General features: G+C 37.9%; 1 protein-coding gene across 3 annotated transcripts in view; it reads right to left on the bottom strand.

The window, feature by feature from the left end:
• Positions 1-13212: 13212 nt before the first annotated feature.
• The window catches only part of camkk1a (calcium/calmodulin-dependent protein kinase kinase 1, alpha a), a 102636-nt gene continuing 89131 nt past the window's right edge, over positions 13213-26717 (bottom strand). For all 3 annotated transcript variants that reach the window (XM_067406910.1, XM_067406907.1, XM_067406908.1), the window contains exons 14-17: positions 25474-25561; positions 23949-24077; positions 23448-23551; positions 13213-17274 (exon numbers count right to left, since the gene is read on the bottom strand). In XM_067406910.1, coding sequence (XP_067263011.1) covers positions 17199-17274; positions 23448-23551; positions 23949-24077; positions 25474-25561 — 397 coding nt within the window. In that variant the 3' untranslated portion in view covers positions 13213-17198. The remainder of the gene's footprint in view (positions 17275-23447; positions 23552-23948; positions 24078-25473; positions 25562-26717) is intronic.

The raw sequence follows: 26717 nt of genomic DNA on the forward strand, positions 1-26717 counted from the left end.
ATGTGAGTATAGTGGTTTAACCATAATATTATAAAGCAACGACAATACTTTTTGTGTGCCAAAAATAACAAAATAGCAACTTTATTCCACAATATCTAGTGATGGGTGAACACTGCTTCATGAAGCTTTATGAATCTTTTGTTTCGATTCAGTGACGTGATTTCAGAAATCCTGCCCTGGAGCTGATTCTAAACATTTAATTGGCCATGTCAATCACAATGACGATTGCCTACACCCAACCCTGATCCCTAAACCTGCCAAAGTCACGTGAACTATTGAAGTTTAAAAACACTAAAGATGTAACGAAGCCTCGTTTACTGAAATCGTGATTTTGGCGCTCTGAACCAATAATTTGAAACAAATGATTCGCAAATCTCCGAAGCTTCATGAAGCATCGTTTTAAAGTTGCCATCACTAGATATAGTGGAATAAAGTCACTATTTTGTTATTTTTGGCACACAAAAAGTATTCTCTTCGCTTTATAATATTAAGGTTAAATCACTGTACTCACATGAACTGTTTTAAATATGTATTTAGTAGCTTTCTGGGCACTTAAGAGTGTTATTGCTGGTGATGCAGGCCTCACTGAGCCATTTTATCAAAAATATCTTAATTTGTGTTCTGAAGATGAACAAGGTCTTACGGGTGTGGAACGACATGAGGGTGAGTAGTTAATGACAATTTTCATTTTTGTACTGAGCCAAGAGACATAGAACGACTCATCCCAACCACTCATTCAGGAAAATTCAGATTCTTAGCTGTGCTCATGTTCTGTCTCTAAAAGTTTCAACATTTCATGCCCATATATTTATTTGTTTGGAAAGTAGTTGTGCAGTCATTGCTGCAAAAACACAGACAGACAGATCAGGTAACTTAGAGTTCAGAATGTCTGGACACCCTTTCTTCTGACAAAATAATTTAATCTCAAATCAAAATAAAACCCTTTCAGAATAAAACCCTTTCAGGATAATACCCCCCCCCCCACCTTTTTAAAAAAAAATTTAATGAAACTATTTACAATCTTGTACAGTGTGAAAATCAGACAGACCACGATGGACTGTTTGGTTTTGTTGTGTACAAAATACTACTGTTATATGTGTGACTGTGTGTGTGTGTGTTGGATGTAATAAATTCACATGGAGATCAGGTGGATGGTCACTCGGGGTTGCTTTACTGAATCTGTGACAAGAGAAGTTTGGGAAAACAGCACCAAATAGCTGATGAGAATACAGTACATCGATGTCGCATATAAAGTCAGCAGGACGAGCTATGAGACTCTGAATATATACATTTTCTCAAATTGATAATGAACATATAGTGGACAAAATTCTAAAAAATAAAGCAAACATCCAAGAAAATAAAATATAAAACACTAATACAGACAATTCACATTAATACAGAGTAAATATAAACACAAGTAACCATCATTTTACATATTTTATATAAATGAAATGAGGAGAGAAGAACGCAGCCCTAAGATGGCGCAGTTACACAGGAGAACATGTGCGAGACGACACAGCACATGTGCTAATAGCTAACACTCAGCTGAGGCTAATATTTTAACACCTAACATGACAAAAACCGAACAAAACACATACCTGGGAAAACAGCACCAAAAGGCTTATCGGCAAACAGTGCATCAATGTCGCATATAAAAGTCTTAAATGAAATAAACAGAAGTTCAAAGTATACAAGTAGGCCAATTAACACACTCTTCATCATATAGTCACAAATAACACATATTTGACTTGACTAGCACAACTAGGAGTTAACAGACAAAACAAGTAAACTTGTGTAGTTTATAGTTCAAACTTGGGCTTGGAAATGATCCAAATGTAATTATTAAGACGGAGCAAACATTAATGCGACTTGCCAGCAGGACGAGCTATGAGACTGATTATATAGCTCCGCCCCACAATATCATGTGCACTAACAAGAGCACTAACAGCCAATGGAGAGTTTCCCAATTTATGCTGAATTTAACAATAATATTTTCTCGTGAAAAGTCCTCTCACCGGCCCCCGCTCTCTCTCCTCCTCCCTCTCATTTCCGTCAATAGAACCAACGTGACTTTTACAGGAGAGGGAGCGGGGGACTTTTCACGAGTGAAGATATTACTGCGCCAAGTCAAAGTGCTCCCGAGCACTTGCTATGGTATTCCGCCATACAATATAGTTATCCATTTTAGAAAAAGCGCAATGTTTTGTTTTGTGTCACCATCCTAGGTCGAGTTACACTACTCGAGTAACTGTATTTAAATAGGGAAAACGTGGAGGTGTTTGGTAGCTTCTCTACTTGGCCCCTATTGAATGAACTGGGCTAAGCTAAGTGATTTTGGAGTATCCCTTTAATGTCCATAGAAGCTGTGGCCACTTCGCCTTAGATTTGACTGTGAGAGCTCTTATCATATTCCCCAGAGTCCTGTTAAAACGCTCTGCTAACCCATTACCCATAGGGTGGTATGGTGTGGCGTGTGATTTTTGAACACCAGCCATCTCAAGCAGCTTCTTAATGATCTTGCTTTCAAAGTTTGCACCCTGGTCTGAATGTATTCTCTTTGGAAATCCGTAAATGCAGAAGTCATTCCAAAGGCGATGAGCAACTTGTTTAGCAGACCGGTTTTGACAAGGGAAGGCGTGTGCATCAAGGACATCAACGACTTTTCCTGAAATCTATTCAACACTCCAAAAATCTATACAAATGAGCTTCATCGGCTCAGAGATCCAAATGTGCTCAAGGGGCGCACGAGCATCTGGCTCTGGAGTTTTCCCGACAACACATCTCTGGCAGTTCTTTACGTAAAGCTTCACCCCTGGCCAAAATAATCTTTCAGCTGCAAGGGAGAGAGTTCTTGCACAACCCTGGTGTCCGGCAGCATCATGAACACCGAGGAGAACATCATGCTTCAGGGAATCAGGTACAACATACTGAAAGAGTTTTATATTCATCAGTCGATACTTTTTCATTCTGTACAGCACATGATTACGGATCTTAAGTTTTTTTTCCAGTGCTGGTTGGTTACAGAGCTAGGTTCCTTTGCTCTCTCACTCCTTAAAGGACGTTTATGTCTGAGAACATAGTTGATGACTCTACCGACTATGTTGTCCTGCTCTTGAAGACTGGTGAGTCTAGAAAGCGGGATTGCAACAGATGGTTGATTAGAATATAGGTCAAGGGGTTATTATCAGACCATGCTGTGAAATGCCTCCCTTTTAGCCAGTGGCTAAACATATCACAAATAGCCCACTTTAAAGCCATAAATTCAAGTCTGTGTGCTGGGTAATTAATCTGAGACTTCAGATTGTTTTGCTTGCAATAGCAACTGGACATGAAATTTTCTCATCAGGGGTACCTGAGATAACAAAGCTCCTATGCCATCAAATGAAGCATCAACAGAGAGAATGAAGGAATGATTGAAATCTGGGTGAGCGAGAGTCACACTGTGCAGAAGTTCTTGCTTTAAGATTACGAAAGCATCTTGGCACTCACTAGTCCAATCATCAGGCGAAAACTTCACAACACTGAGTCGCTTCCTCATATGACCACACTTCCTCTGAACTTTATTCAGTGACCGATCTGATAGGAGACTAAACAGGGGTTTCGCCTTAGCAGAACAATCCTGAATGAAGTGGTGATGATATAAAATCATACCCAGGAAAGATCTGATCTTCTTTTGAGAAGAGGTTATACCATCAGCTTCCATGAGATCGACAGTCTGGATGTCATTGATCACCTTAAAGGATTAGTCCACTTTTAAATAAACTTTTCCTGATAATTTACTCACCCCCATGTCATCCAAGATGTCCATGTCTTTCTTTCTTCAGTCGAAAAGAAATTAAAATTTGTTGATGAAAACATTCCAGGATTATTCTCCTTATAGTAGACTTGAATGGGCACCAAACGGTTGAGGGTCAAAATTAGTTTCACTGCAGCTGCAAATTGTTCAACACGATACCAGATGAGAAATAAGGGTCATATCTAGTGAAACCAGCACTCATTTTCTGAAAAAAGTTTTAACCTTAAACGCTCATCTTGAACTAGCTCTCTTCTTCTTTTTCTCTATTGGAATTCCAGCAGTGTAGACACTGCTAAGTGTATTACTGCCCTCCACAGGTCAAAGTTTAAACTAATTGTTATGTATTATTGAACTAGCATATTGCATATAAAAATTAGTTCAAACTTTGGCCTGTGGAGGGCAGTAATACGCTTAGCAGTGTCTACACTGCTGGAATTCAAATAGAGAAGAAAAAGAAGAAGAGAACTAGTTCAAGATGAGCATTTAAGGTTAAAATTGTAATCATTTAATTTTTTTTTTTTCAGAAAATGAGCGCTGGTTTAACTAGGTAAGACCCTTATCTCTCATCTGGGATCGTTTTGAACAATTTGAAGCTACAGTGAAACTAATTATGACCTTCAACCGTTTGGTGCCCATTTTCATCAAAAACTTTAATTTCTTTTCGACTGAAGAAAGAAAGACAGACATGGATATCTTGGATGACATGGGGGTGAGTAAATTATCAGGAAAAGTTTATTTAAAAGTGAACTAATCCTTTAACTTTCTCTGGGTCAGTCTGAACATCATGCTCAGTGACAACATGTCCCAAGAACTTAACAGATCTCCTGAGGAACATGCACTTCTCTGGAGCTAGCTTTAAGTTATGTTTAGACAGGCGTGAGAAAACCAGCTCTAGTCGGTCAAGAGCTACCTGCTCGCTTGGAGCGAAAACCATCAAATCGTCCAAGGTTGCTGGACTGTTCGTGAAACCCTGAGGTAGACGATTGTACTCATGGAGGCCAAAAGGAGAGGAAAAAGTGGTGTACTATTTATGCTCTTCAAACAAGGGAACATTATAAAAGCCAGAAGTTAAGTCCATAGTTGAAATGAAAACGTTTCCTCCCAGGGCTGCAAGTGCATCTGCTTGGTGTGGCAGTGGGTGGGCGTCCTTTACTGTCTTCACATTCAGCCATCTAAAATCTGTACAAATACGAAGGTCGCCATTCTTTTTCCACACCAAAAGTAATGGAGATGCATATTCACTCTGAAATTTCCTTATAATGCCCTTTTCATAGTGGCAGGGGGCTACACATCGATAAGGGTTCTCGTCCACCAAGTGAATTTTGTGGACAAAGTCGGTGGCTTCCCCACAGTCCATCTTTCCATGAGAAAAGGTTGACTCGTACTTCTCAATGAGATTCAGAAGTCTATCCTTCCACTCATCTGACACGTCACAAGCATTCAAATCCAGATCCTGCAGTCCTAACTTATTCAGCACTGTTACGGCCAGCTCGTTTCTAGCCACAACATAAAAAAGGGATGACACACTACTGTGCAATCAATACAAATTAATTTATTGATTTAACAAACATATCAATAATCACAAATAACAAACATAAATCTAGGGGAAAATAAAATGTCAAGAGAAATAACAAAATAACAATAACAAAATCTTAAAGCTACCAAAATAAGAAATGTATAAAGAAAGAAAAAAAAATAGAAATGTCACAAGAGCTGCTCCTGGGAGAACAATCCCACCAAGAGTGCCGCTCAATAAACAACCCTGAGTCCTTATATAGTCTTCACCCCTAATCATTAATTAATTAAGTAATTAAGTAATACGATTACTTTGTCTGTAGGGTTCATTTTTTTGAACGGCACCCATTTACTGCCCCACATAGGTGTGATGACTCTCCCTATGATCACATTCTTTGGACGGCATTTTCACAGGCTTGGCTCAACAATGACTGCGCTCCCCACAGAAACAGCTGTTGAATCAGGAAGCTAAGCCCAAGCAAGATGCTCATGGTGTGGTTCTAGAGTTATTTTCTACTTTAACATAGCTGTGCCCACCTTGTCAGCCATGTCTTCTCCCTTCCATCATTACACATTTGAAAGAAGATACCGGAATTGGTGACATTCAATATCAGAGATAGCTGGGCTTGACACAAGTCTCCAGTATCCTTCAGTTTGCTTCATTTTTTTTTTTAATCAGCCACTTGATAGCGTTGCTACCCAGGATCAAATCATCTGTCTGACCTGGAATGACTAAAATGGGAACAACCATCTTGCAGGCATAAACTGAGAGTTAAAGTTTATACATAACTTTTGGTGTAACATGTTGTCCACCACAGCCAATTATGACAACGTCGTTGGCAGGGAGCTTTTGTAAATCAGGCTTGTGCTGCAATAAGCGACGTTCAGCAGCTTCACTTAACATGCATGCCATGGAGCCGCTGTCAACCATAGCTTTCAGTTGAAGGTCGCCCCATACTGTCGCAGGTGTGTAAAACAGACTATCAATTCTCTGTACTCTGTGCATGTTCTGAAAGATGACTCTGCAGGCTCAACAGAATTAGAAAGACCATACATTGAGGTAGGATCATTCATACAACACTGGTTTGGAGGAATATTCTCATGATCTACACTGTCCTCCCTTAAGTGTAGATCTTCTAGTTTCCCAGCCCTTGAGAAGACGGAGATTTCACTCTCTCAGGACAAACAAAGCGTGAGTGGTCAGGAGAGTGACAATGGGAGCACAACTTTTTGTCACGACAATGCGTGAGGCCAGAATGATTATGGCTCGAACAGACTGTGCATGTTAGATCATTAAGTCCTTTTATTCAAGGCAGACTTACATTGGGCCTTGAGCGTCAACTTGGCTCTTTGCTGGTGGACTCCTTTAACAGGACTTTTTCCAACAGGCTCATGACCCGCTCTAATGCAGAAGCTTCCAAAGACTTAGACTGCTGGACATCAGAAGTAAACGGAAGTGCTGCTGTCGACAGTTCCACTTCAGCTCTGTTCACAGAAATTTTTGTGGGTGCAGCATGACTCACTGCAGATACAAGACTGGTTTTGGAGTGATATCCATTCAAAATATCTTGAACTTCTCTCACAAACCATGCATCAATTGTTTTAGATTGAAAAGTGATGACAAGGGCAGTGTCTGATGAACATGCGTATTACCTCTGTACCTGGACAACCCAACACTTTACCCTGTTCTTTCAAACGTTCTGCGGCAACGTCAACTGCGCGGTTTAACCTGAGCCAGTACTCATAGGCATCCTCATCTGGTCTGGGTAAGGTGGTATAAAAATCAGCCAGTGGGAGAGGAGAGCAGGGAGCAGCTTCAAATTATTTCCTTAGAATACTAAAGATAGCATCTGTAGCACTGTTCCTTATGCCAAACTTGACCACATCTCTTGCCTTGCCTCTCAGATGGATCAATTTCCTCTGCTTGTTGCTCTTTTTTCAAATTATTACGTTTTATGTAATCTCTCATGACATTAATCCATTCACTTAATTCAACAATATCAGAAACTTCATCTCTAAAGCTAGGTGGTTCTTTCACATTTCTGGAAATGGACAACTGGCTTTGTAGTAAGTCCAGCATTTGTGAAGCTGATCCATCTGCTGTCACATTTTTGGAGGGACTACATACTGAATGTGCATCAACTGAATGTGTTGGGCTGAGTCTGGTGACAATACTGTCAGCAATTTGCTGACCAACTTGGCTGATTATGTCGGTCAATGCAGTAATTACATCTGGGGACTGTGCGTTAGGGAATGGGGTGGAAAACACACCTTGGTGCACTACTGAAGCATCTGATTCAAGACTAGTGGACGGGCCCCCACAAACTAATGGATCTGAATTGGAAGCATGATTCTCTATGAGCACATGCGCTTAACTCTGGATAGCAGGCACACTGAACTGTAATGACTTTGGTACCTTTAATAAACCCCATCCTCTACCTTTACTTCTACAGATTGGAGTGTTATAGTCATCAAACCCAATCATAATGAATATCAGTACACAAACAATGAATAAAATAGATAGAAGGGGGAAATTTTTTTTTAAAAAATTCTAGAAAGTGCTGTTAAACTGTCCTTTGTAAATGTCTTTAAATCTCAAATTCTCAAAGTCTCTCAGTGAATAAAAAAGTGAAAAGTTTCTCTCGTCGTCTTTAAAAAAAATGATCAGTTTCTGTTCAAGATTGTGTCCACCGGACTCCAGCGAAAACTTTAAGATAAACCCTCGGCCACTTCAGATATCTTGATTGAAGAAACAACGAGTCACGGCACCAATGTGACTGTGTGTGTGTTGGATGTAATAAATTCACATGGAGATCAGGTGGATGGTCACTCTGGGTTGCTTTACTGTATCTGACGAGAAGTTTGGGAAAACAGCACCAAATAGCTGATGAGAATACAGTACATCGATGTCGCATATAAAGTCAGCAGGACGAGCTATGATACTCTGACTATATACATTTTCTCAAATTGATTGTGAACCTATAGTGGACAAAATTCTAAAAAGCAAACATCCAAGAAAATAAAATATAAAACACTAATACAGACAATTCACATTAGTACAATGAAAATATAAACACAAATAATGTAACACAAATATAACACAAGTGTAGAGCGCACGGATTTTGAAAGGTTCGTGCGCGCTGAACTGTGCATGAGATGGAGCGGGACACGGAAAATTAAGTAAGGCCTGGCTATAGTCTACTCGTGGCTTAAAGGTCACGTTTTACGTGTTTTTTTTAAAGCTTTGATTGTGTTTATAGTGTGCTATATAACGTGTTCATGTTTCGCTTGTAAAAAAAAACAGTATTTTTCACATAATTTACTTATATATATATCTGTATATCGCTGTTTCCACTGTCATAAAAACGGGCTGATGACTTCCTTGTTCTATGAAGTCCCTCCTTCAGAAATACGTAACGAGTTCTGATTGTGCCAGCGGTTCCTGTGTTGTGATTCAACAGCTCTGAGCACACCGTGCCCGGAAAAGTCACACCTCTTACCATAACGTGGAGATGCATGCGCTCAGTGTTATTGTAAACATGTCTTTAATTTTACCCTATCAATTTGATTCCGGTGATTGGACTGCGGGATGAAAACAGCGTTTCGACGACATGGCGACAAACACACTCTACAAACGCAACTCTTGTGTATTCCTGTGGGTGGAGGTTAGTCAAAAAACTGTTTTAGTGACGTCATTAAAGAAGGAAGTAGAGGGATGTAGTCCAAACTGGCCGTTCGATGTAGGCGACTTCTGTTAAATAAAATATCTCGCTTGGCATTGAACTTTGAGCTTTAAAATTTTACAGATTTTATTTATACTCTAACAACAATATTACACACTAACTAAAGTTTGAAACATGGGATCACGAAGAACGGGACCTTTAAGATAACTTTTATTTTCTTTCACACACAGCACAGAGAAACTTTCTTCTTTCTAATAAACCGACCAAACTGCCTGTTAAGTGATAGATGAAACTGACAACTGATTTTATCTTTTTTAAACAAATGAAAGGCAATGTGGATAAACATTCACAGCCACTATACAGAACACTCTCAAAGATATAGAAGAAAATGAATAAAAACATTTTGGATCAATAAACTTTAAAATATATATATTATAACTGCAGAAAGGCCACACTGCAGATAGGGCCTATACATGGCCTATACATTTCATAAGTCGGCAAATCAAATTACATCGGTTAAATTGCCTGTGCGAGCTTTAACTAATCTACAGCGCAACACTGATGCACCAAAAAATAAATAAATAAATAATAATAATAATTTAATTAAAATATATAGGCTATTTTTTTTTTATCAAACATTAATTTACAGAATTGAATTAGAACAGAATATACCGTTCTAATAAATGAAAATAGCCTACTTAAAAAAATGAAATATGATCAAGTCAAACTGCAAAATGCCTGAAGTGCAGGGGAACATATATTCAAAACACAAGCCAGAAATAGCTTAGTTAAATTAAATTAGATAACCCAGAGTGATCAATAAATAAATTAAAATTAAAGAAATTATAAAAATAACGAAAGTAAAGCTAGAATTGTCAACTTGTCTTTTTAACTGCAGAGACAATAAACGCTAAACTGGAGTGGCAGTCTTTTTAGCTAAACATTCACAGCATCCAAAAATCATATTACATCCGGCTTGAAATCATTTGTAGCTACCCTACCTGATTGAGAGACAAAAATCCAGTCTTTCACGCAATCTGCCTGTGTCCTTTTGAGTCTTTTCAAATAGCGCGCTAATAGTCAGCAACGGCAGAAGCGCGCCGCAGTGTTTGTCGTTGTTGAGTTCTAGGACATGAGCTGTTGGCATAACTTGCATCATACGTTTTTTTGATCATCTTTTACCATTTCAAAGTGCATCCAATTGTACACTTTATCCCAGACATTGTTTAAGATTTAATCCCTGCCGTGAAGATGCTCATCTGTCGGTCACGGTTCATGGAAGTGAAACTTAAAGGTGCCCTAGAATCAGAATTTGAATTTACCTCGGCATAGTGAGTTCGAACTGTGTGTTCACACCGCCGGCGGCGAGAGCGTCACAGTAACGCTAGTCATTCATTTTCAATGAGAGCCGGTAGCGAGCTCCGGCGAGAGTTGAAATCAGGTTAACTTTATGGTAATAGCTATGACGCGGTTCGGCGGCAACCAATTAGAATGTAGAGGTCCTCCCTTGAGATGCTTCCGATTGGTTGACGCGACTTGTCATTTACGTTGGATCTGCTTTGACCCTCCCGTCGGCGGCGGTTTGAACGAACAGTCAGGGGCGTAGCAGCCATTTTAAAAGTGGGGGGGACAGCTGTATGGTGATGTGACCCAAAGCTGATGTTCATAATAATAAATTCTAAATAGTATATTCCATAGTTAAACAACTTAACAAGTTTTTCATTAGATGTATATTTAGCAACCCATAAATAGCCTACAATACAGTAGTTAACACTATTGGAACACACAGCCTTTATACATAAAACTAATTTTATTTAACAGTTTGAACATAAAATAGAAAATGTTATCTTTTTTTCCTAGTGATTATCGTTGATTTGATTACACAGATCCTATTTAAACTGAGCTGACCTAGACAATGACGTCTCTGCATTCAATAATAAAATGCCTTAAACTGGAAATTCAGTGTTTAATCTTGTCATTATAAATTACTCTATTCTCCTATTTGATACTGTTCAGTGCTTTGACACAATCTGTATTATTAAAAGCACTATATACATAAAGGTGATTGATGGTTGATCTTTTGTTTTAAGGAATTAAATTGATGTGTAATTCCTTAAAATATTGGCAAGCAGTTCCAATTAAGAAAACACTGCCTTAAAATAGTCAATCTGCTTTTTTTATACAAATCTCACCTGTACACATTTTGGAGAGGTTGAGCAACTGGCCCTCTCTCTGTCAGTGACGTCACAGCCTGCCTTTCCTACAGACCAGTTAGAACATAAAGTAGAATATTTACATAAAGTATAAAAAATATATATATTTTAAATTTGATAAAGTATTTTAAGATATTCGGTGCAAAACAAATGTGATTTATTGTGAAAGGATAATTCTACTCCGCGAGCAGCACGTAGGCAACAAAAGACAGCAGAAACTAATAATTTGTTACGTCTCATTTAGCAGACGCTTTTATACAAAGCGACAAGTAGGAGAGCATTTAACACACTGAATCCGGCGCGACGTGACGATGTCCATACGGGTTCTGTTGTCTTTTGACGTTACAGTAGTTTAAATCATAACATGAAAACTTTATCGCGTGATTCGTGTCATCGCGACATACTGTAAAATACTTACAGTGTGTGTTTGAAAAAAAAGGATGTAATCGTCCTTTGCTTTTTTCTGGGGTGCATTTTATCCCAGACGGCCTAATAGCAAAGTGAATGAACGAACGAAAACTCACAACAGCAACAAGAGATTTGAAGCTCATAGCAGACGCGCCCAAGAGATGATTCGCTCTGTGATTGGCTGAATGTTAGTTCACTCAAATCTAAGTAACAAATCAGAGAACACTGCCGGAAATATTCACGCTGGATCCAAAAAAAAAAAAAAAAAATAGCAGGGGTCAGAATCACCTGTTTCTAAAAGTGCGGGGGACGTGTCCCCCCCGTCCCCCCCGGTTGCTACGCCCCTGCGAACAGTACAGCGTTGTTGGCAGAGCGGCCAAGGCGAATGTTGACGCTCTCGCCGGCGGCGGTGTGAACACACGGTAACAAGAGTTCAGTACATGGAAAAGATATACATTGACTTTCAAACCCCATTGTTTCCTCCTTCTTTTGTAAATCTCATTTGTTTAAAAGACTTCCGGAAAACACTCGGATCTCAACATAACACCGACTGTTACGTAATTAATATGTATGACCCCAATATTTGCATAATGCCAGCCCATTTGACGCATTAGACAAGGAAAGGCAGTATTAAAGGCTGGATCTGTGCACAGACAAGGAAAGCAAGCAAGAACAACAGCGAAAAATGGCAGATGGAGCAATAATAACTGACATGACCCATGATATCATGATATTTTTAGTGATAATATTTGTAAATTGTCTTTCTAAATGTTTCATTAGCATGTTGCTAATATACTGTTAAATGTGGTTAAAGTTACCGTCGTTTCTTACTGTATTAGCGGAGACGAGAGTCGTTGCTATTTTCATTTTTAAACATGTGCAGTCTTTATAATGCATACACACAACTTCATTCTTTATAAATCTCTCCAACAGTGTGTAATGTTAGCTTTAGCCACAGAGCATAGCCTCAAACTCACAAAATCAAACGTAACCATCTAAATAAATACTTTACTCACATAATTCGAAGCATGCATACAGTAAACATCTAGTAAAGATCCATTTGAGGGTTATATTAGCTGTCTAAACTTTGTTTATGCGATGTATATATAGTCGAGACGAGCTCGTGGGGCAGAGGGAACGCATCTCTTAAAGGGGCCGTGCTGAAAAAATCAGTGCATAGTTAATGATGCCCCAAAATAGGCAGCTAAAAAAATGAATTAAAAAAAATCTGTGGGGTATTTTGAGCTGAAACTTCACAGACACATTCAGGGGACACCTTAGACTTATATTACATCTTGTAAAAAAAACAATCTAGGGCACCTTTAAATCGGTCACAGGTTGGATTTATTCACGCACATTAAAAAATATTTATTAAAAGCTTCTTTCTTTTCACATTTTTATTTATAGTATTAACATAGGCTGTATATTAACCTATTGTGAAAGAACCGGTGTGTCTATGTAAAATCAGATATTGAGCGCCCCCATATCTCTTCTCATAACACCTCTGCGACGATTCGACTGTGAGATTGGTAGTCGAATCAGACTCCTCCTATCGAAGATTCGAATCGTCGACTATTCAGGGTCACCCCTATTAAACTCCATTACATATGTATTATTTTTTAGTAGTTCATTTTAATTGGTTGATTCCATGCTTATTTTTATCATAAGCAATGATAATAAAAAGCTAAATGACAAAATATAAGGAAGGAACCGGAGTCACCTGTGATATCTTTATTGTCTTTGATTATGTCTATGTGTACAAAAAGCATGCAAAAAATAGCATCTTTATATGGTTTGGTACATATTTACATAGAGTTGCATTCAGTGCTTTCTCAGGCCATGCTCTTTTTTGTATATTTCCTTTGAATTTTTGTAATAGTTACATTCAGATCAATGCAGCAGAATACAGACGTCTATAAATAAACAGCAATATCAGGCACTCTGACACAAATAACTGGGCAGTTCAAACTGCAGGTATGTGAGCGAGACAATTTATATACATTAATCAATTCTGATATACTTTTGAATCAACATATGTAAGAAAGGGAAATTAAAAAAGCATAAAGCTTTGTTTGCAAGAACGTTTTGCAGCTACAAAGTGTGTCAAAATGGTCACTTTTCTCTCACTTCCTTAAGAGACTCCTGTCAAACAACAGAAACCTTTAAAAATTCGGGTAGACAAATGATCAAACCTCATCTATTGCACATGAGCTGAAACCTGGAAAAGGAAATAAAGCCATCACACTTGAGTTGATTGCTCAGACAGGCATTTTGCTGCATATGTTTAGCTTATACAAAAGTCCTGCAGGAAACAATTTAAAGGGGTTTTAGACATTATTTGTTTTAAATATCACATAGATATCAAAATGAATTGTAAAGGTTATAGCAAGTTAAGGGACATGCCGTACATCAAGACACTAACGGGTGCATAGCATACATCAAGAAGTAACTGACAAGACTACTGCACATTCAAGACAGAACAGACAAATGCGATTGATTGCACATATAAGAACGGAGGTCATTTAAAACCATTCGATGAAATTATACGCATACAGTAAACACACCTTAGAGCTCCTGGACACAGAATATGCTACTCCATTCTCTTTGTATTTGTCTGTGTCCAGACCCTGAGTACCACATACAGAATCTCAATATACAATGGAAATGAGACTCCATTTAATGCCTGAATCAAATACTCTATACAAACAGACCAAAAAAAGACTTGTCGTTTGGCACTGAAAATAGTTTTCCTGTGTAATTCAGTTTAAACAGAAAATAGTATGGGCAAGAACCAATTTAGAAGGAGTGTGTGCATTAGAGAGGGCCAGAGAGAGATGGGGGAAGAGAGAGAACAAGGGAAGAATGTGTAGGAGTCAGAAAAATAGACCACCATCTGCACAGCATATTAGTGAAAACATAATGAAAGCGGTTCACTGCAGTTTATCAATCCGTCTTCATATAAGCAATAATGAGTCATCTAAATGACTGACATCGGTTAAAGGTTTTCTCTAAGCACTTGCTGTTTACTAGAAATAATTGGCAGCTGACCTAATTAAGTCAAGCTTTATTCTCTGAAAATGAATTAAAGGGACAGTTCACCTCGAAATATTCCAAGCTGCTCTTTCAGCTGCATTTATATGGACTCTATCTTGTTTGTAATTGGACTAGCCTACTACTGGTCACATGTAACCACATAAATCGGAATTAATTTGCTATTGGAATTTCATCCGGATTTAAGGGGTGGTTTAAACCTTTTCTAATCTTTTCAATAGGACAACAGGGTTTTTATGCTTTTTTTTTATAAAACGGTTAGTTCCTGTCCTCGATTCTGATTGGTCAATAGCTGTGTTTTATTCACGATAAAACACGGCTATGACCGCTTCACCCAACGGTTCTGTGTACCACTACACAACATCCTTAGCAACCACTCTTAGCAACGTAAACTGTATGTTCTCAATTCATTGAAGCTTACTGTATTATGTAGAAGAGTATTGTGAGAAAGAGATCAAGTGAGCGAGTTTATTATCTGCATTCAGATTTAGCATTTTCCTTCAGGTCAGTGCTATGTTCATAATAAACAATCTGTTTAAATGTCTGATGTATTATCTTGTCCTTTTAACAGTTAAGGGGTTTTTCCCGTGACTGACAGCAATAGTCAAAGCATTTGTCAGTTGCGTCTTGTTCTGTGTTCACAACAATTCAGTCTTTTCAATGTAAAAGTCTTCACTACTGACTGACACACTCATAAAGACAGTCTTTGCTGCCATCTAATGGCATAATAATGTAACTTCTGTTGCTGTTTACGGTTAGGGACTATTTTTTCCGGCGGAAGGAAGGCTTTTAGAAACAGTTTACTTCATGATAGTTGCATTGATTCAAATTTTTGGCTTTAATATTTGTATTGTGTGGTAACCGTTTTATAAAAGCAATAAGGTACTCGCGGCTAGTGCTGTATCGTGAATAAATCACGACTTATCCACGATACAGCACAGCCTCTCGTATCTTATTGCTTACTAAAATCATTACCTTGAATGTGAATTTGCAAATTTTCATTCAGCTCGTCTGCCATTTTTCTTTTGTGTTGGTATAAACATTTGTGTTGGTATAAACAGACCTTTGGTAAATGATAACAGTATTACATTTTGGGTGAACTGTCCTTTTAAAACTGAAACACACTCAGTGATGATTTCACAATAAAAATCTAAATAATATGAGTGATCTGTGCTTGTAATTCAATATCTCGACCACCAATGTGCATTTACAATGGTTGTCCATTCAGAATCTCTTTGTACTTTCAATACACGGTTCAAAAAAAAGAGGATGATGGGTTCGCCTGGCAGACGATCCCATGTAAACAAGGGTGTATTGTTTTGGACGGAGTTAATACAGGCCGTGAGGGACTGTGATGACATTGAATGGCAGTTCACTTTCGTTCTACAGATAACCACCATGTTCAGATCCTTTCCTCAATTGGCTTGTCTGTTTTGAGTGAAACTGACTCCCTCTCCTTCCACATCAGTGCACACTCGCTCGCCTCGGTGGCATGTTTGCATGTTTGTTGGAGCGCCCGTTTGCACTGCTGACTGACAAATAGGCCTTTTAGAATGTGAAGACTTGGTAAACAATGACACATTCTGTTCCTGTAGAGACAAAGCGCTGCAACACGAGAGCCCTGCATCCGGTGCGATCCAAATGTGGGATTTCTGACATCGACAAACATGGAAGAAAAGCCCTGTTCTAGATAATGCTTATACTAAATGCTGAATGTTTCATGAGAAAGCCCTGTTTGTTAGAATTGACTGAATATACAGACATTTATACATCAAGAGCTCTTTTAGTGTCTAGTAGTTACATAAGCCCCTTTGATTCACACTACAACACTGTGTGTGTGTGTGTCTGTTAATAAATTGTATCTGAATGAAATGAGAACATTTTGATAGTATGAAAGAAATGGAAAGCAACAGAGATATGGAAACACCATAATTTGGAAAAGGCCATATTTCAGGCATGCTATGACGGATAGGGAATTGCACAACAACATATACAAAAAGGCAAGACACCATAGCTATTTATACACATGTACATACGTTATGATGGCAGCACACTGCATCAATGCCATCACTGTTTTTAGCTTTATGAGTTAATATTTTAGCATCTTTTGTAAATGCTGTAGTTTTTTGCTCTAGAAAGCTTATGACATAATCTGTCTTTCAAACAAACCTGGTCCACTATAGATTCCTTCCAAAATCTACTTGTTCAGCCAGGATAAGAGAACAAAGGTAAAAAGATCCAAACTGCGTGAAGGAGAAAGTTTGGTTTTCTGATGGATTACCAAGGCCAGGTTTTCTGAGACTTAAAAAGCAAGGAAAGTGATTCTTGTGCAAGACTGAAAAAAGTGAAAAGCCTGAATGACAAGCAATAGCTGAATCCAGTTCAATGTCAAGGTGAGCCTCAAGTCGGTGGAAACAGAGTGTAGTGTAAGTTTAGTCGTTTGGGTCATGATCATCATCTGCTCAAAGGGTTGGAAGTGTCTGAATGGAGAAGTGCAGACAATGAGGAACGCTTCAGGATCTATGGAGACACTCAAGAGGTGGGTGGTTCATCCTCATGCAAGTCCTCGAGCTCGACTTCTCTTCCAGCCTCTCCACTGCTCCCCTTTCTGAGAGAGAAAGAAAAACAGAGAGAGAAATGAATCATTATCTTTCTAAATGATCCATGCTTTGATCCAGTATTTATCTCAAAAAGCCAGACTTTTGACTAACTATAGTCTATAAAGTCTGGTCCACTATACTCAGGCCAAGAATCGCCCATATAATCACAGATGCTTTGGCATAAAAAAAAATAAAAAAAAATATCAAGGCAATTCAATTTAATTGAAATAAAATTGATAGATAGAGGCTGCAAAATCAAGTTTTGCATTTCATTTAGGGAATCAATGATACCACAATAACAAAAAAAAACCATGCACCGTGAATGGTTGTACAGAAAGAACAGAAGAAATTAGCACAAAATATATGAATACTTTGTGATTTTTGTCTGGCCAAGTAACAAGTATAGATTTTTTCAAAGACACTGTGCTTGAGAATATCTATTTAGTTGTTATTAAGTCCCTCAAGAAAAAAATAATATTTTTGATGACACAAATCTCAAAAACTTCAAAACAGTTATTAGTTTTACCTTGAAAGTGACACTGTAGCATCTTGGGTCAATATATATTAAAGGGATAGTTCACCCAAAAATGAAAATTTGATGTTTATCTGCTTGATCCCCCATGGGCATCCAAGATGTAGATTACTTTGTTTCTTCAGTAGAACACAAATGAGGATTTTTAACTCCAACCGTTGCCGCCTGTCAGTTGTATAATGCATGTCAATGGGAACTCCATCTATAAGAGTCAAAAAAACATGTACAGACAAATCCAAATTAAACCCTGCGGCTCGTGACGACACATTTATGTCCTAAGATACAAAATGATCGATTTGTGTGAGAAACCGAACAGTGTTTATTTCATTTTTTACCTCTAATACACCACTATGTCCAACTGCCTTGAGCATCCGGTGTGTGAGGCATAGTTTAAAGGATTAGTTCACTTTCAAATAAAATTTTCCTGATTATTTACTCACCCCCATGTCATCCAAGATGTTCATGTCTTTCTTTCTTCAGTCAAAAAGAAATGAAGGTTTTTGATGAAAACATTCCAGGATTATTCTCCTTAAGAAACCGCCTCCAAACAGTTTCAGTGCAGCTTCAAAGGGCTTTAAACGATAGATAAGACCCTTATTTCTCGTCTGGCATCATTTAAAGCCCTTTGAAGCTGCACTGAAACTGTAATTTTGACCTTCAACCGTCTGGAGTCCATTGAAGTCCACTATAAGGAGAATAATCCTGGAATGTTTTCATCAAAAACCTCAATTTCTTTTCAAAAGAAAGAAAGACAAGAACATATTGGATGACATGGGGGTGAGTAAATTATCAGGAAAAGTTTATTTGAAAGTGGACTAATCCTTTAAACTATGCCAGAGCGCATACACACCTCACACACCGGATGTCGTGCGCGCAAGGCATTTGGACATGGTTTGTATTAGAGGTAAAAAATGAGATAAATACTGTTTGGTTTTCTCGCACAAACCGATTGTTTCATGTCTTAGGACATCAATGTGTCGTCACGAGCCGCAGGGTTTAATTTGGATTTGTCTGTCGTGTTTATTTGACTCTTATAGATGGAGTTCCCATTGACATGCATTATACAGCTGACAGACGGCAACGGTTGGAGTTAAAAATCATCATTTTTGTTCTACTGAAGAAACAAAGTCACCTATATCTTGGATGCCCTTATCTGTAAGCAGATAAACATAAAATGTTCATTTTTGGGTGAACTATCCCTTTAAATACTACTGATATATATTAAATAGTAAAATAGGAAACAGTTATTTTAAATGTTTTTTTGAATAGAACAAAACTGAAAAGTTCAGCCAGCTGTTGCCGAAATTTATTCAGCCATTTTTTTTTACATTTTTTAAATAAAGCACATTTAAGCACATTACTGAAACAGTATATAATTGTAAAGCACATTGCTGCCCCTTTATATCATAAAACAAAAATCTGCTACATGCATTAAACAGGAGTGATGCATCCATCACCCATCTGTGGCTGAAACTATCCAGTATTAAACACTGAAAACTAGAAAACTAGCACACTGACACAAACAATCTTGGAGGAAACACAGATGAACATGGGAAGGTTCTCTGCAGCAAACACAACTGCACACAGAGTGTACATAATGGGATTCAATGAAAGACCACAACATGATGTGTTTCACAGGCTTGGACTATACCAAATACTTTCACTGCCATTAAAGTAAGAGAAATGCCACACAAGGACACGATGGAGGCTGATATGACTTTTTCACTGACCCGTGGGAATGCATGGAGAAGGGCAGGGAATCTGAGACAGGGCTTGAGTGACAAATGACAATGACCACCTGTCACAATGAGTTACCTTAACGAGGGCTGGAGTTTAAAAGAGGGCCGGAATGGCCAAGAGTCCCTGCAGCAAAGAGAGAGAGTGGAGGAAAGGGAGGAGAGCATCAGCAGTTTCATGTGAAGTAAAGCAGCAGGAACCAGGTCATTATAGAGATGACAGTAAGTTATTGCTGGTCAGAATGGCAATTACATCGATAGTCGACATTAGATTACATTTAATTCGAGTCCTGCAATAATTCAATAAATGTAATTTATGTAAATGGACAGCTTTAGCTTCAACTACTAAAGAGAGATGCATGCGCCAGATGCTTTTTTAAAAAACTCATCAAATGCCATGCATATTTGTCCAGAAGAGACAGTGTTTAACTCCTCTATATGACAAACACCAACAGGAAATATTACCATCTCCAGTCTGTGCTTCATAAGCATATGAATAGGTTACCCACACTCAACCTGCACTCTGTGGCTAAAAAATTAGAGCGATTTTTAAAGGTGCTGGAGGCCAGAAAAAAGTCCTGAAATGTAATAATGTGCAGCCACATTTTCATCACATCCAACAAATGAGTAGCGATATGGCAATTTCTTTCCCCATGCTCCCAGACAGGGTTGGTTCAGTGATGTGTATAGTGTTATACCGTGTCCTAACCAGGCCTGAAGCAACAACTTTTACACAGAAAGCAAAATGTGGCACGATGCAACAAACTGACCATCAGTAATAACACATTTCCTTTAATATACAGCTTTGGAATGGCGGGGTGGTGCTATCCAGCAGAAACAGAAAACTACAGGCTGACAAAATGCACTGATATTCTGAGGTTATATAAATGTGTGTGTATATATTATATATACATAAACTGACCTTTTCTCTGACTGACTGAACTCCAAGTGCTATATTTGGCAAAAAGCAAACACTGCACACCACCCAAAACACACCATATATCACCTACTGTGAAGCATGGTGGTGGCAGAATGTTTCTCTTCATCAAGGACTGGGCATTTGTTCAGGATTGAAGGGAAAATGGATGCTCCCAAGTACATCCAAATTCTTAAGGAAAACCTGCATCCCTCTGCTAGACAACTGAAGATGCGCAGGTCATTCACCTTCTAACACGACAATGATCCTAAACATACCGCCAAAAGAACAATGCAATGGCTTAAGGACAGGAAGGTGAATGTTCTTGAGCGGCATCTGATAGATGAAAGATGCCACTCAAAAAAAGACTGCTTTTTTTGTGGATGGACTTGAAAAAAGCAGTCCATTGCCACTTACCACAAAATTTGACTGAACTTGAGAGTCATTCTGCAAGGAAGAATGGGCAAATACTCCCTAATCTAGGTGGGCAAAACTAGTACAGACATTTCCAAAAAGATTAATGGCTGTAATTAAAGCAAAAGGTGGCTCTGAAGTATTAAATCAGGGGACTGATGACTTTTCCAACCATGTTATTCTAGTTTTTCCATTTTTAATAATCCTCCAGAATGTTTTAAAATTATATTTTCACTTTGATGATGAGGGTTATAATGTGTACATACAGTTCAAAAAAGTTAGACAATTTATTTTATTTTCCAGGGTGTAATGTGACAAAAGTTAAAGATTTTCACAGGGTATGATGACTTTCTATAGGCACTGTTTTCACACACGCACACACACACACACACACACACACACACTTAAAGGCGCCGCGTCACTATATTATAATTGAAAGCATGAAAGGTGGATTTTGGGAGTTGTTAAAGATTACATTTAACAGTGTTATGTAAGTGAGCACTAGATGGCAGAAATATAGGTTGAGCAGGGACAATGAAATGTCATGTATTAGATATATATCCAATAATGGCAGATCACTAGCCGATATGGTGCCTGTACTATATTATAATGTGCCTATGCTAAAACAGTTTGATAAAGTGTCAATATTCCGATAAAATAAATAAGAGAGATGTAGAAATAATTAATGCAATCTTCATAAGTTTCACAAGAAATGAGTAACAACTGCAGTCAATTGAGTATGCATGAATGTTTGAGAAAGGGAGGGAGAGTGTGTGATCGGTGTGTACAGCAAGTGTGTGTTTAGATGAAAAAGGTTATTAACATTGTGGGAGGCAGTGTATTCAACCTGACACTAAATTATGGATGACATGCAAATAGGCACCCCTGACAGCTGGAGATTTAAAGGGACATACAGTACAGTAGGGATTTTCAAAATTACGATGATGGCTTTCTACCAAGTGGGGGCACTGCTGCTTTTTATCCATTTAATCAGAAATGCTACAACTCAGGGAAAAACTAATTGACAAATGGCTAATAAAAAAATTATAGTGGTAAATGAAAATACATTCTTGGAAAAGAAGTCACCGGTCTGCTGAGTCACAGTATTGATCCACCTCATTCCCAATCGGATTGCACCTTTGTCAATAGAGAGAGGCCACACCAAACAAGCATGTCATTTGTTTACAGATAATCAAACAACCTTTTAGTTTTGATTATATGAACAATAACTGCATATGGCACATCAGGAAAAAAACTAAAACAAAATAAAAAATCAATACAGCCTATAACAGAGAGCATTCACCACTGCATTAAAATATTCACAAGGCTGACTTTGGTCTATCTGGGATGCATACAGAGATAACCACCAGACTGTTTGTATTGATCCAGGGCATTCAGAAGACAGGGAGCAACCCTCTGCTGATTCTGACAGGCATCTGACAGACAGCAAACAGAGAGGAAGAGTGAGAGAACATTCTGCTGTCCTTGAATAAACCCCCTCTAATGTTGGAAAAGCAGCGGAGATGACTTCATGGAGACACTTACTGTCGGCTCTAGTGGGCAGATACATTATCAGCAAAAAGCCCCCGAGAATAACTGTCAAAGGAAAGATGGTGCAAACAACATCCAGAGGAATTCAAAAGAACTGAATTATTGTTGTGACCTTTTTAGAACTTGTGTATATGTATATATAAATGCTGAAAATGAAAACTGAAATTTACATTTATAACTATAAAAATGCAAATAATGTTCATATACATATACATGTATATATATATATACACACACACATATACACACACACACACACACATACATATATATATATATATATATATATATATATATATATATATATATATATATATATATATATATGCTTTTATAGGGTCAAAAGTTATGCTCATCAAGCCTGCATTTATTTAATCAAAAATACAGGAAAAAAAACAGTAATATTGTAAAATATTTTACAATTTTAAATAATGGTTTTCTATTTTAATATACTTTAAAATGTAATTTATTTATTTGATGCAAAGCTGAATTTTCATCAGCAATTACTTCAGTCTTCAGTGTCACATGATTTGTGACTGATCAAATAAATGCAGGCTTGATGAGCATAAGAGGCTTCTTTCAAAAACATAAAAAATTATAGGTACTGTATATATATTTATATGAGAGAGAGAGAGAGAGTCAGCTATCTCCTCAGTGTAACGACAAGGAGAAATTTCTAGACAGGAATAGTGAAAACATCAAGTCCTGAAGCTCTGAGTGCTACTGCAAGAGAAAAAAAGACTGAATCATGCTACTATGGAAACGTATGTTGGCGGCAGGAGAAGTAATGGGTGACTATTAGCACACCTTTCTGTTCAAACAGATAGACATGAAGTCTGAAATATCATGGTGCGACCTTGAATGTGAGAGTGAAAAAAGCAAAGAATGAAAGAGATGAAATGCTGAAAAATTTCAGCATTTTACAAAAGGTTTCTGATGAAAAGGAGAGTCATTTGTATTTGTGCAGTTATATTACTATGGTTTCCAGTTGGTCTTCAGTTGCGTTGTTGTTTGTCAGTTTGGAACACTTACATGAGAAGACTGCCGGGAGCAGACATGGATCTCTCTTCTCGTCTGCTGGGACACTCAAATGGATTCCCAAAGGAACGCTTCCTTAACATGGCTTTCACCAATATCTACAGCATCAAAAGGAAAAGGTTTAACTTCCTTTACATATACAGTATCAGGGCATGCAGAAATACAACATTCACAAATACAAAATAGAGAAATGAAAGAATAGCGGTCAGCTAAAATACGCTTTTCATTTACTGAAACATGATGGCGAGGAGGACTAATTCCAGGAAAGTCATCAGGGTAAAGCTTACAGTTCAGAAGCAAGGTCAGTTTGACATGTGGTGAGGTTTCAGTTTGTTTGGTTAAGGACAACTGTGTCTTAACCTTCTTATTCATCCACTCATTGACTGCAGTACGATGCACTAAACACATTTGGCTTGTGTGTGTTCATGTAACTACAGTTCAGCAGCTCATGTTTTTTACACATAGAAACCCTTGTTCTTTCTCTGTTTCACTTACCACAGCAGATAGACTTGGGATAAACTTCACTGAGTTCTGCACCTCCTCTTCAGTGACTTCTATCACAGAACAGTGCTCCTCTTCTAAAGGCAAAGGGTCTGTACCATCCTGAGTCACCCAGGGGTCCACCTGAAGATACACACACACACAGACAGATATATATCACAGACACTGACATTACGTCCATTTATATTGCCTATCCTTTCATCCATCCATATATCATCTATCCTTCCACCCATCCATCCATCCATCCTGACAATCTCTAACCTTCTAACTATCTGTTTATCCATTAATGCACCCTACCATTTATATGTCCGTAGATCCATCAATGCATCTATCCACCATCCATCTGTCTATCTGTCCGTCCCTCCATCATCTGTATATCCATCCATCCATCTACAGTTACATCAATTTAGCCATTATCTATCTGTCCATTCATCTATCCACCTGTCCATCCATCCTTCAATTCATAGGTCCATCTATCTAACATTCTATCCATCCATCCTTCAATGCAACATCCACCATCTATCCATCCATCCATGTTCAAAGATCAGTCTATACATCTTTTCTTACATTAGTCCATCCATCTATTGTTTCATCTATCCAGCCATCATATATCCATCTTTTCATCACTCCATCTATCCGTCTGTATATCCATCCATCTATCGACTGTTTCATCCATCAAGCCATCATCTATACTTACATTCACCCATCCATCCGTCCATCTATTCATTGGTCCATCCATCTAATCTTCATTCCATTAATCTGTTCATCCATCAAACCTTTCATCTATCCATCCATCTAACCATTCATCAAATCAGAAAATCATTAAAGAAATACAATATTTGTCCTAAAAACTTAAGTTAGACTTAAGGATATGAGGGTAGAGCTGTTGAGTAAATGTAGGCCGTGCAGCTCTGATTAACGTGTGCTCTGGGGATCGCTGCTTTAATGGAACATTTTCTGGGTAATGACATGCAGGCAGGAGTCTCTGACGGCCGAATGTGTGTGTGCTAATTATTCACACTCACTGTCACATTGAGACAGCAGATGGAAGTTTCCAGAACTGAACCAAAATCCTTTCCCATAGGGATTAGCTGATGTGTTTCTGTCCAAACACCAAGTCTGCTAGATGGTGCAGAAGCTATCAGAGATATTGTGTCACATTCACACTATCCCTGAATGTGGCTCAGGAATAGTTTTTGATAGAAATACTGGAGCTATTGTGAATGAAAGCTAATGAGACATTTCTTTTTGAAATACTGACTATAATTTGATGTTGAACTCTCTTGCCGGTATGCTATGCAGGAAGGAAAATTGAGGTAATTTCTGAAGGATAGATGCATTGATTAATAATGCTACAAAGCCAACAAGTCAAATATGGACAATAATTTCAGTGTAAATGCACTCCTCAGTGAACAGTAAGTCAATATCTTGCAATACAGAGTTGTGAAGATGAAGGCGGAAGGGATTACTTGCCACTTTCAATGTAAGAAGTGCTTCTTTCCGTCTTTTGTAGACTTACTTTGATCTCAGGAACGGTGATCCTGGTGTCTGGGTTTTTGTCCAGCATTCGTGATACCAGGTCCTTCAGCCCTTCACTGACAGCTGGCCTGAGATATCACAGAAACACAGAGCAAACAGCTGAAATCTGATGGTACTGCTAGACAATAACAGTATGCTTTAACAAGAGGTAACCCCCACTGACTGTCACACTGCCTCTGTAACAATCATAAGGGCTCAACTGTACTAAACACAAAAGAAAAGGAGGATGGATGGAGTTAATTAACTTATAGGAGCTCTGCAAACATGAAACAACAACAATATATACTCAGCATCAAAATAATCGTTTTCTCACTTTCAACTGATTTTGTTTCATCTTTCTCCTGATGATTTTCAGAGCCAGTAGAAAGGTCTCTTTTGTATCCTCTTATTGTTTCTGTGACCTTCATTGTCTACCACCTATAAAGTCTTATGGACTGTTCCACAGATGCATGTTCATTAATTGTTTATGGTTTATTGAACAAGCATAAAAAAACATGGTTTAAACCCTTTTCAATATGTAAAGATATGTAAAGCTTATTTGGATTTTACAAAATTATCTTTAAAGTTTTTAAAGTACAGTATCCTGAAAAAGGGATGTTTCTTTTTTTGCTGAGTTTATAAAAAAAAAAAAAACGTAAATAGGACCTTAAATAGGTACAGTAAGAATGAATAATTAATATCATCGCTGTTATAGAGTATGGTAGAGAACAGTAGAATAAAATGGTGTAGTACAATACAGCAGTAGTACAAAACAGCAGTTATACACTACAGTGTTGTTGTCTTTTTTCCGGTTCGAATATCTAAACATACTTAAAACAAAATGTATTTATATAGTAAAATTTGCTTTCAGAGAATATCTCTTGGATAAGGTGTATTCTCTCAAATTATGTTTCCTCATTCCCTTAATTTCTTTGCTTGTTTTAAGGTTTACGCTTAGAAAAGAAACCCAAAAAGTGAGTGAAGATGTGAGAAGAGTGAGAAGAGGTATAGTAAAGTATCAGACAGTACAGTTATAGTAAGTTATTGTAGAGTTTTAGTACAGCACTCATTTTAATTTTATTTGTCGCCAGGCAGAGAAATATCAGATTAGGTAACACACTACTATTAAATAAATATATTATAAAAGAGTAAAACTGTCTTGCAACTAGTCATGCATTTATGTATAGCAGAATCTGATTATAGAAAATTCTGATCATAAGGGTTCAGCTGACAAAATATTGGGAA

The sequence above is a fragment of the Chanodichthys erythropterus genome, chromosome 13 (genome assembly GCF_024489055.1).
Source record: "Chanodichthys erythropterus isolate Z2021 chromosome 13, ASM2448905v1, whole genome shotgun sequence".
NCBI classification, from domain to species: domain Eukaryota; kingdom Metazoa; phylum Chordata; class Actinopteri; order Cypriniformes; family Xenocyprididae; genus Chanodichthys; species Chanodichthys erythropterus.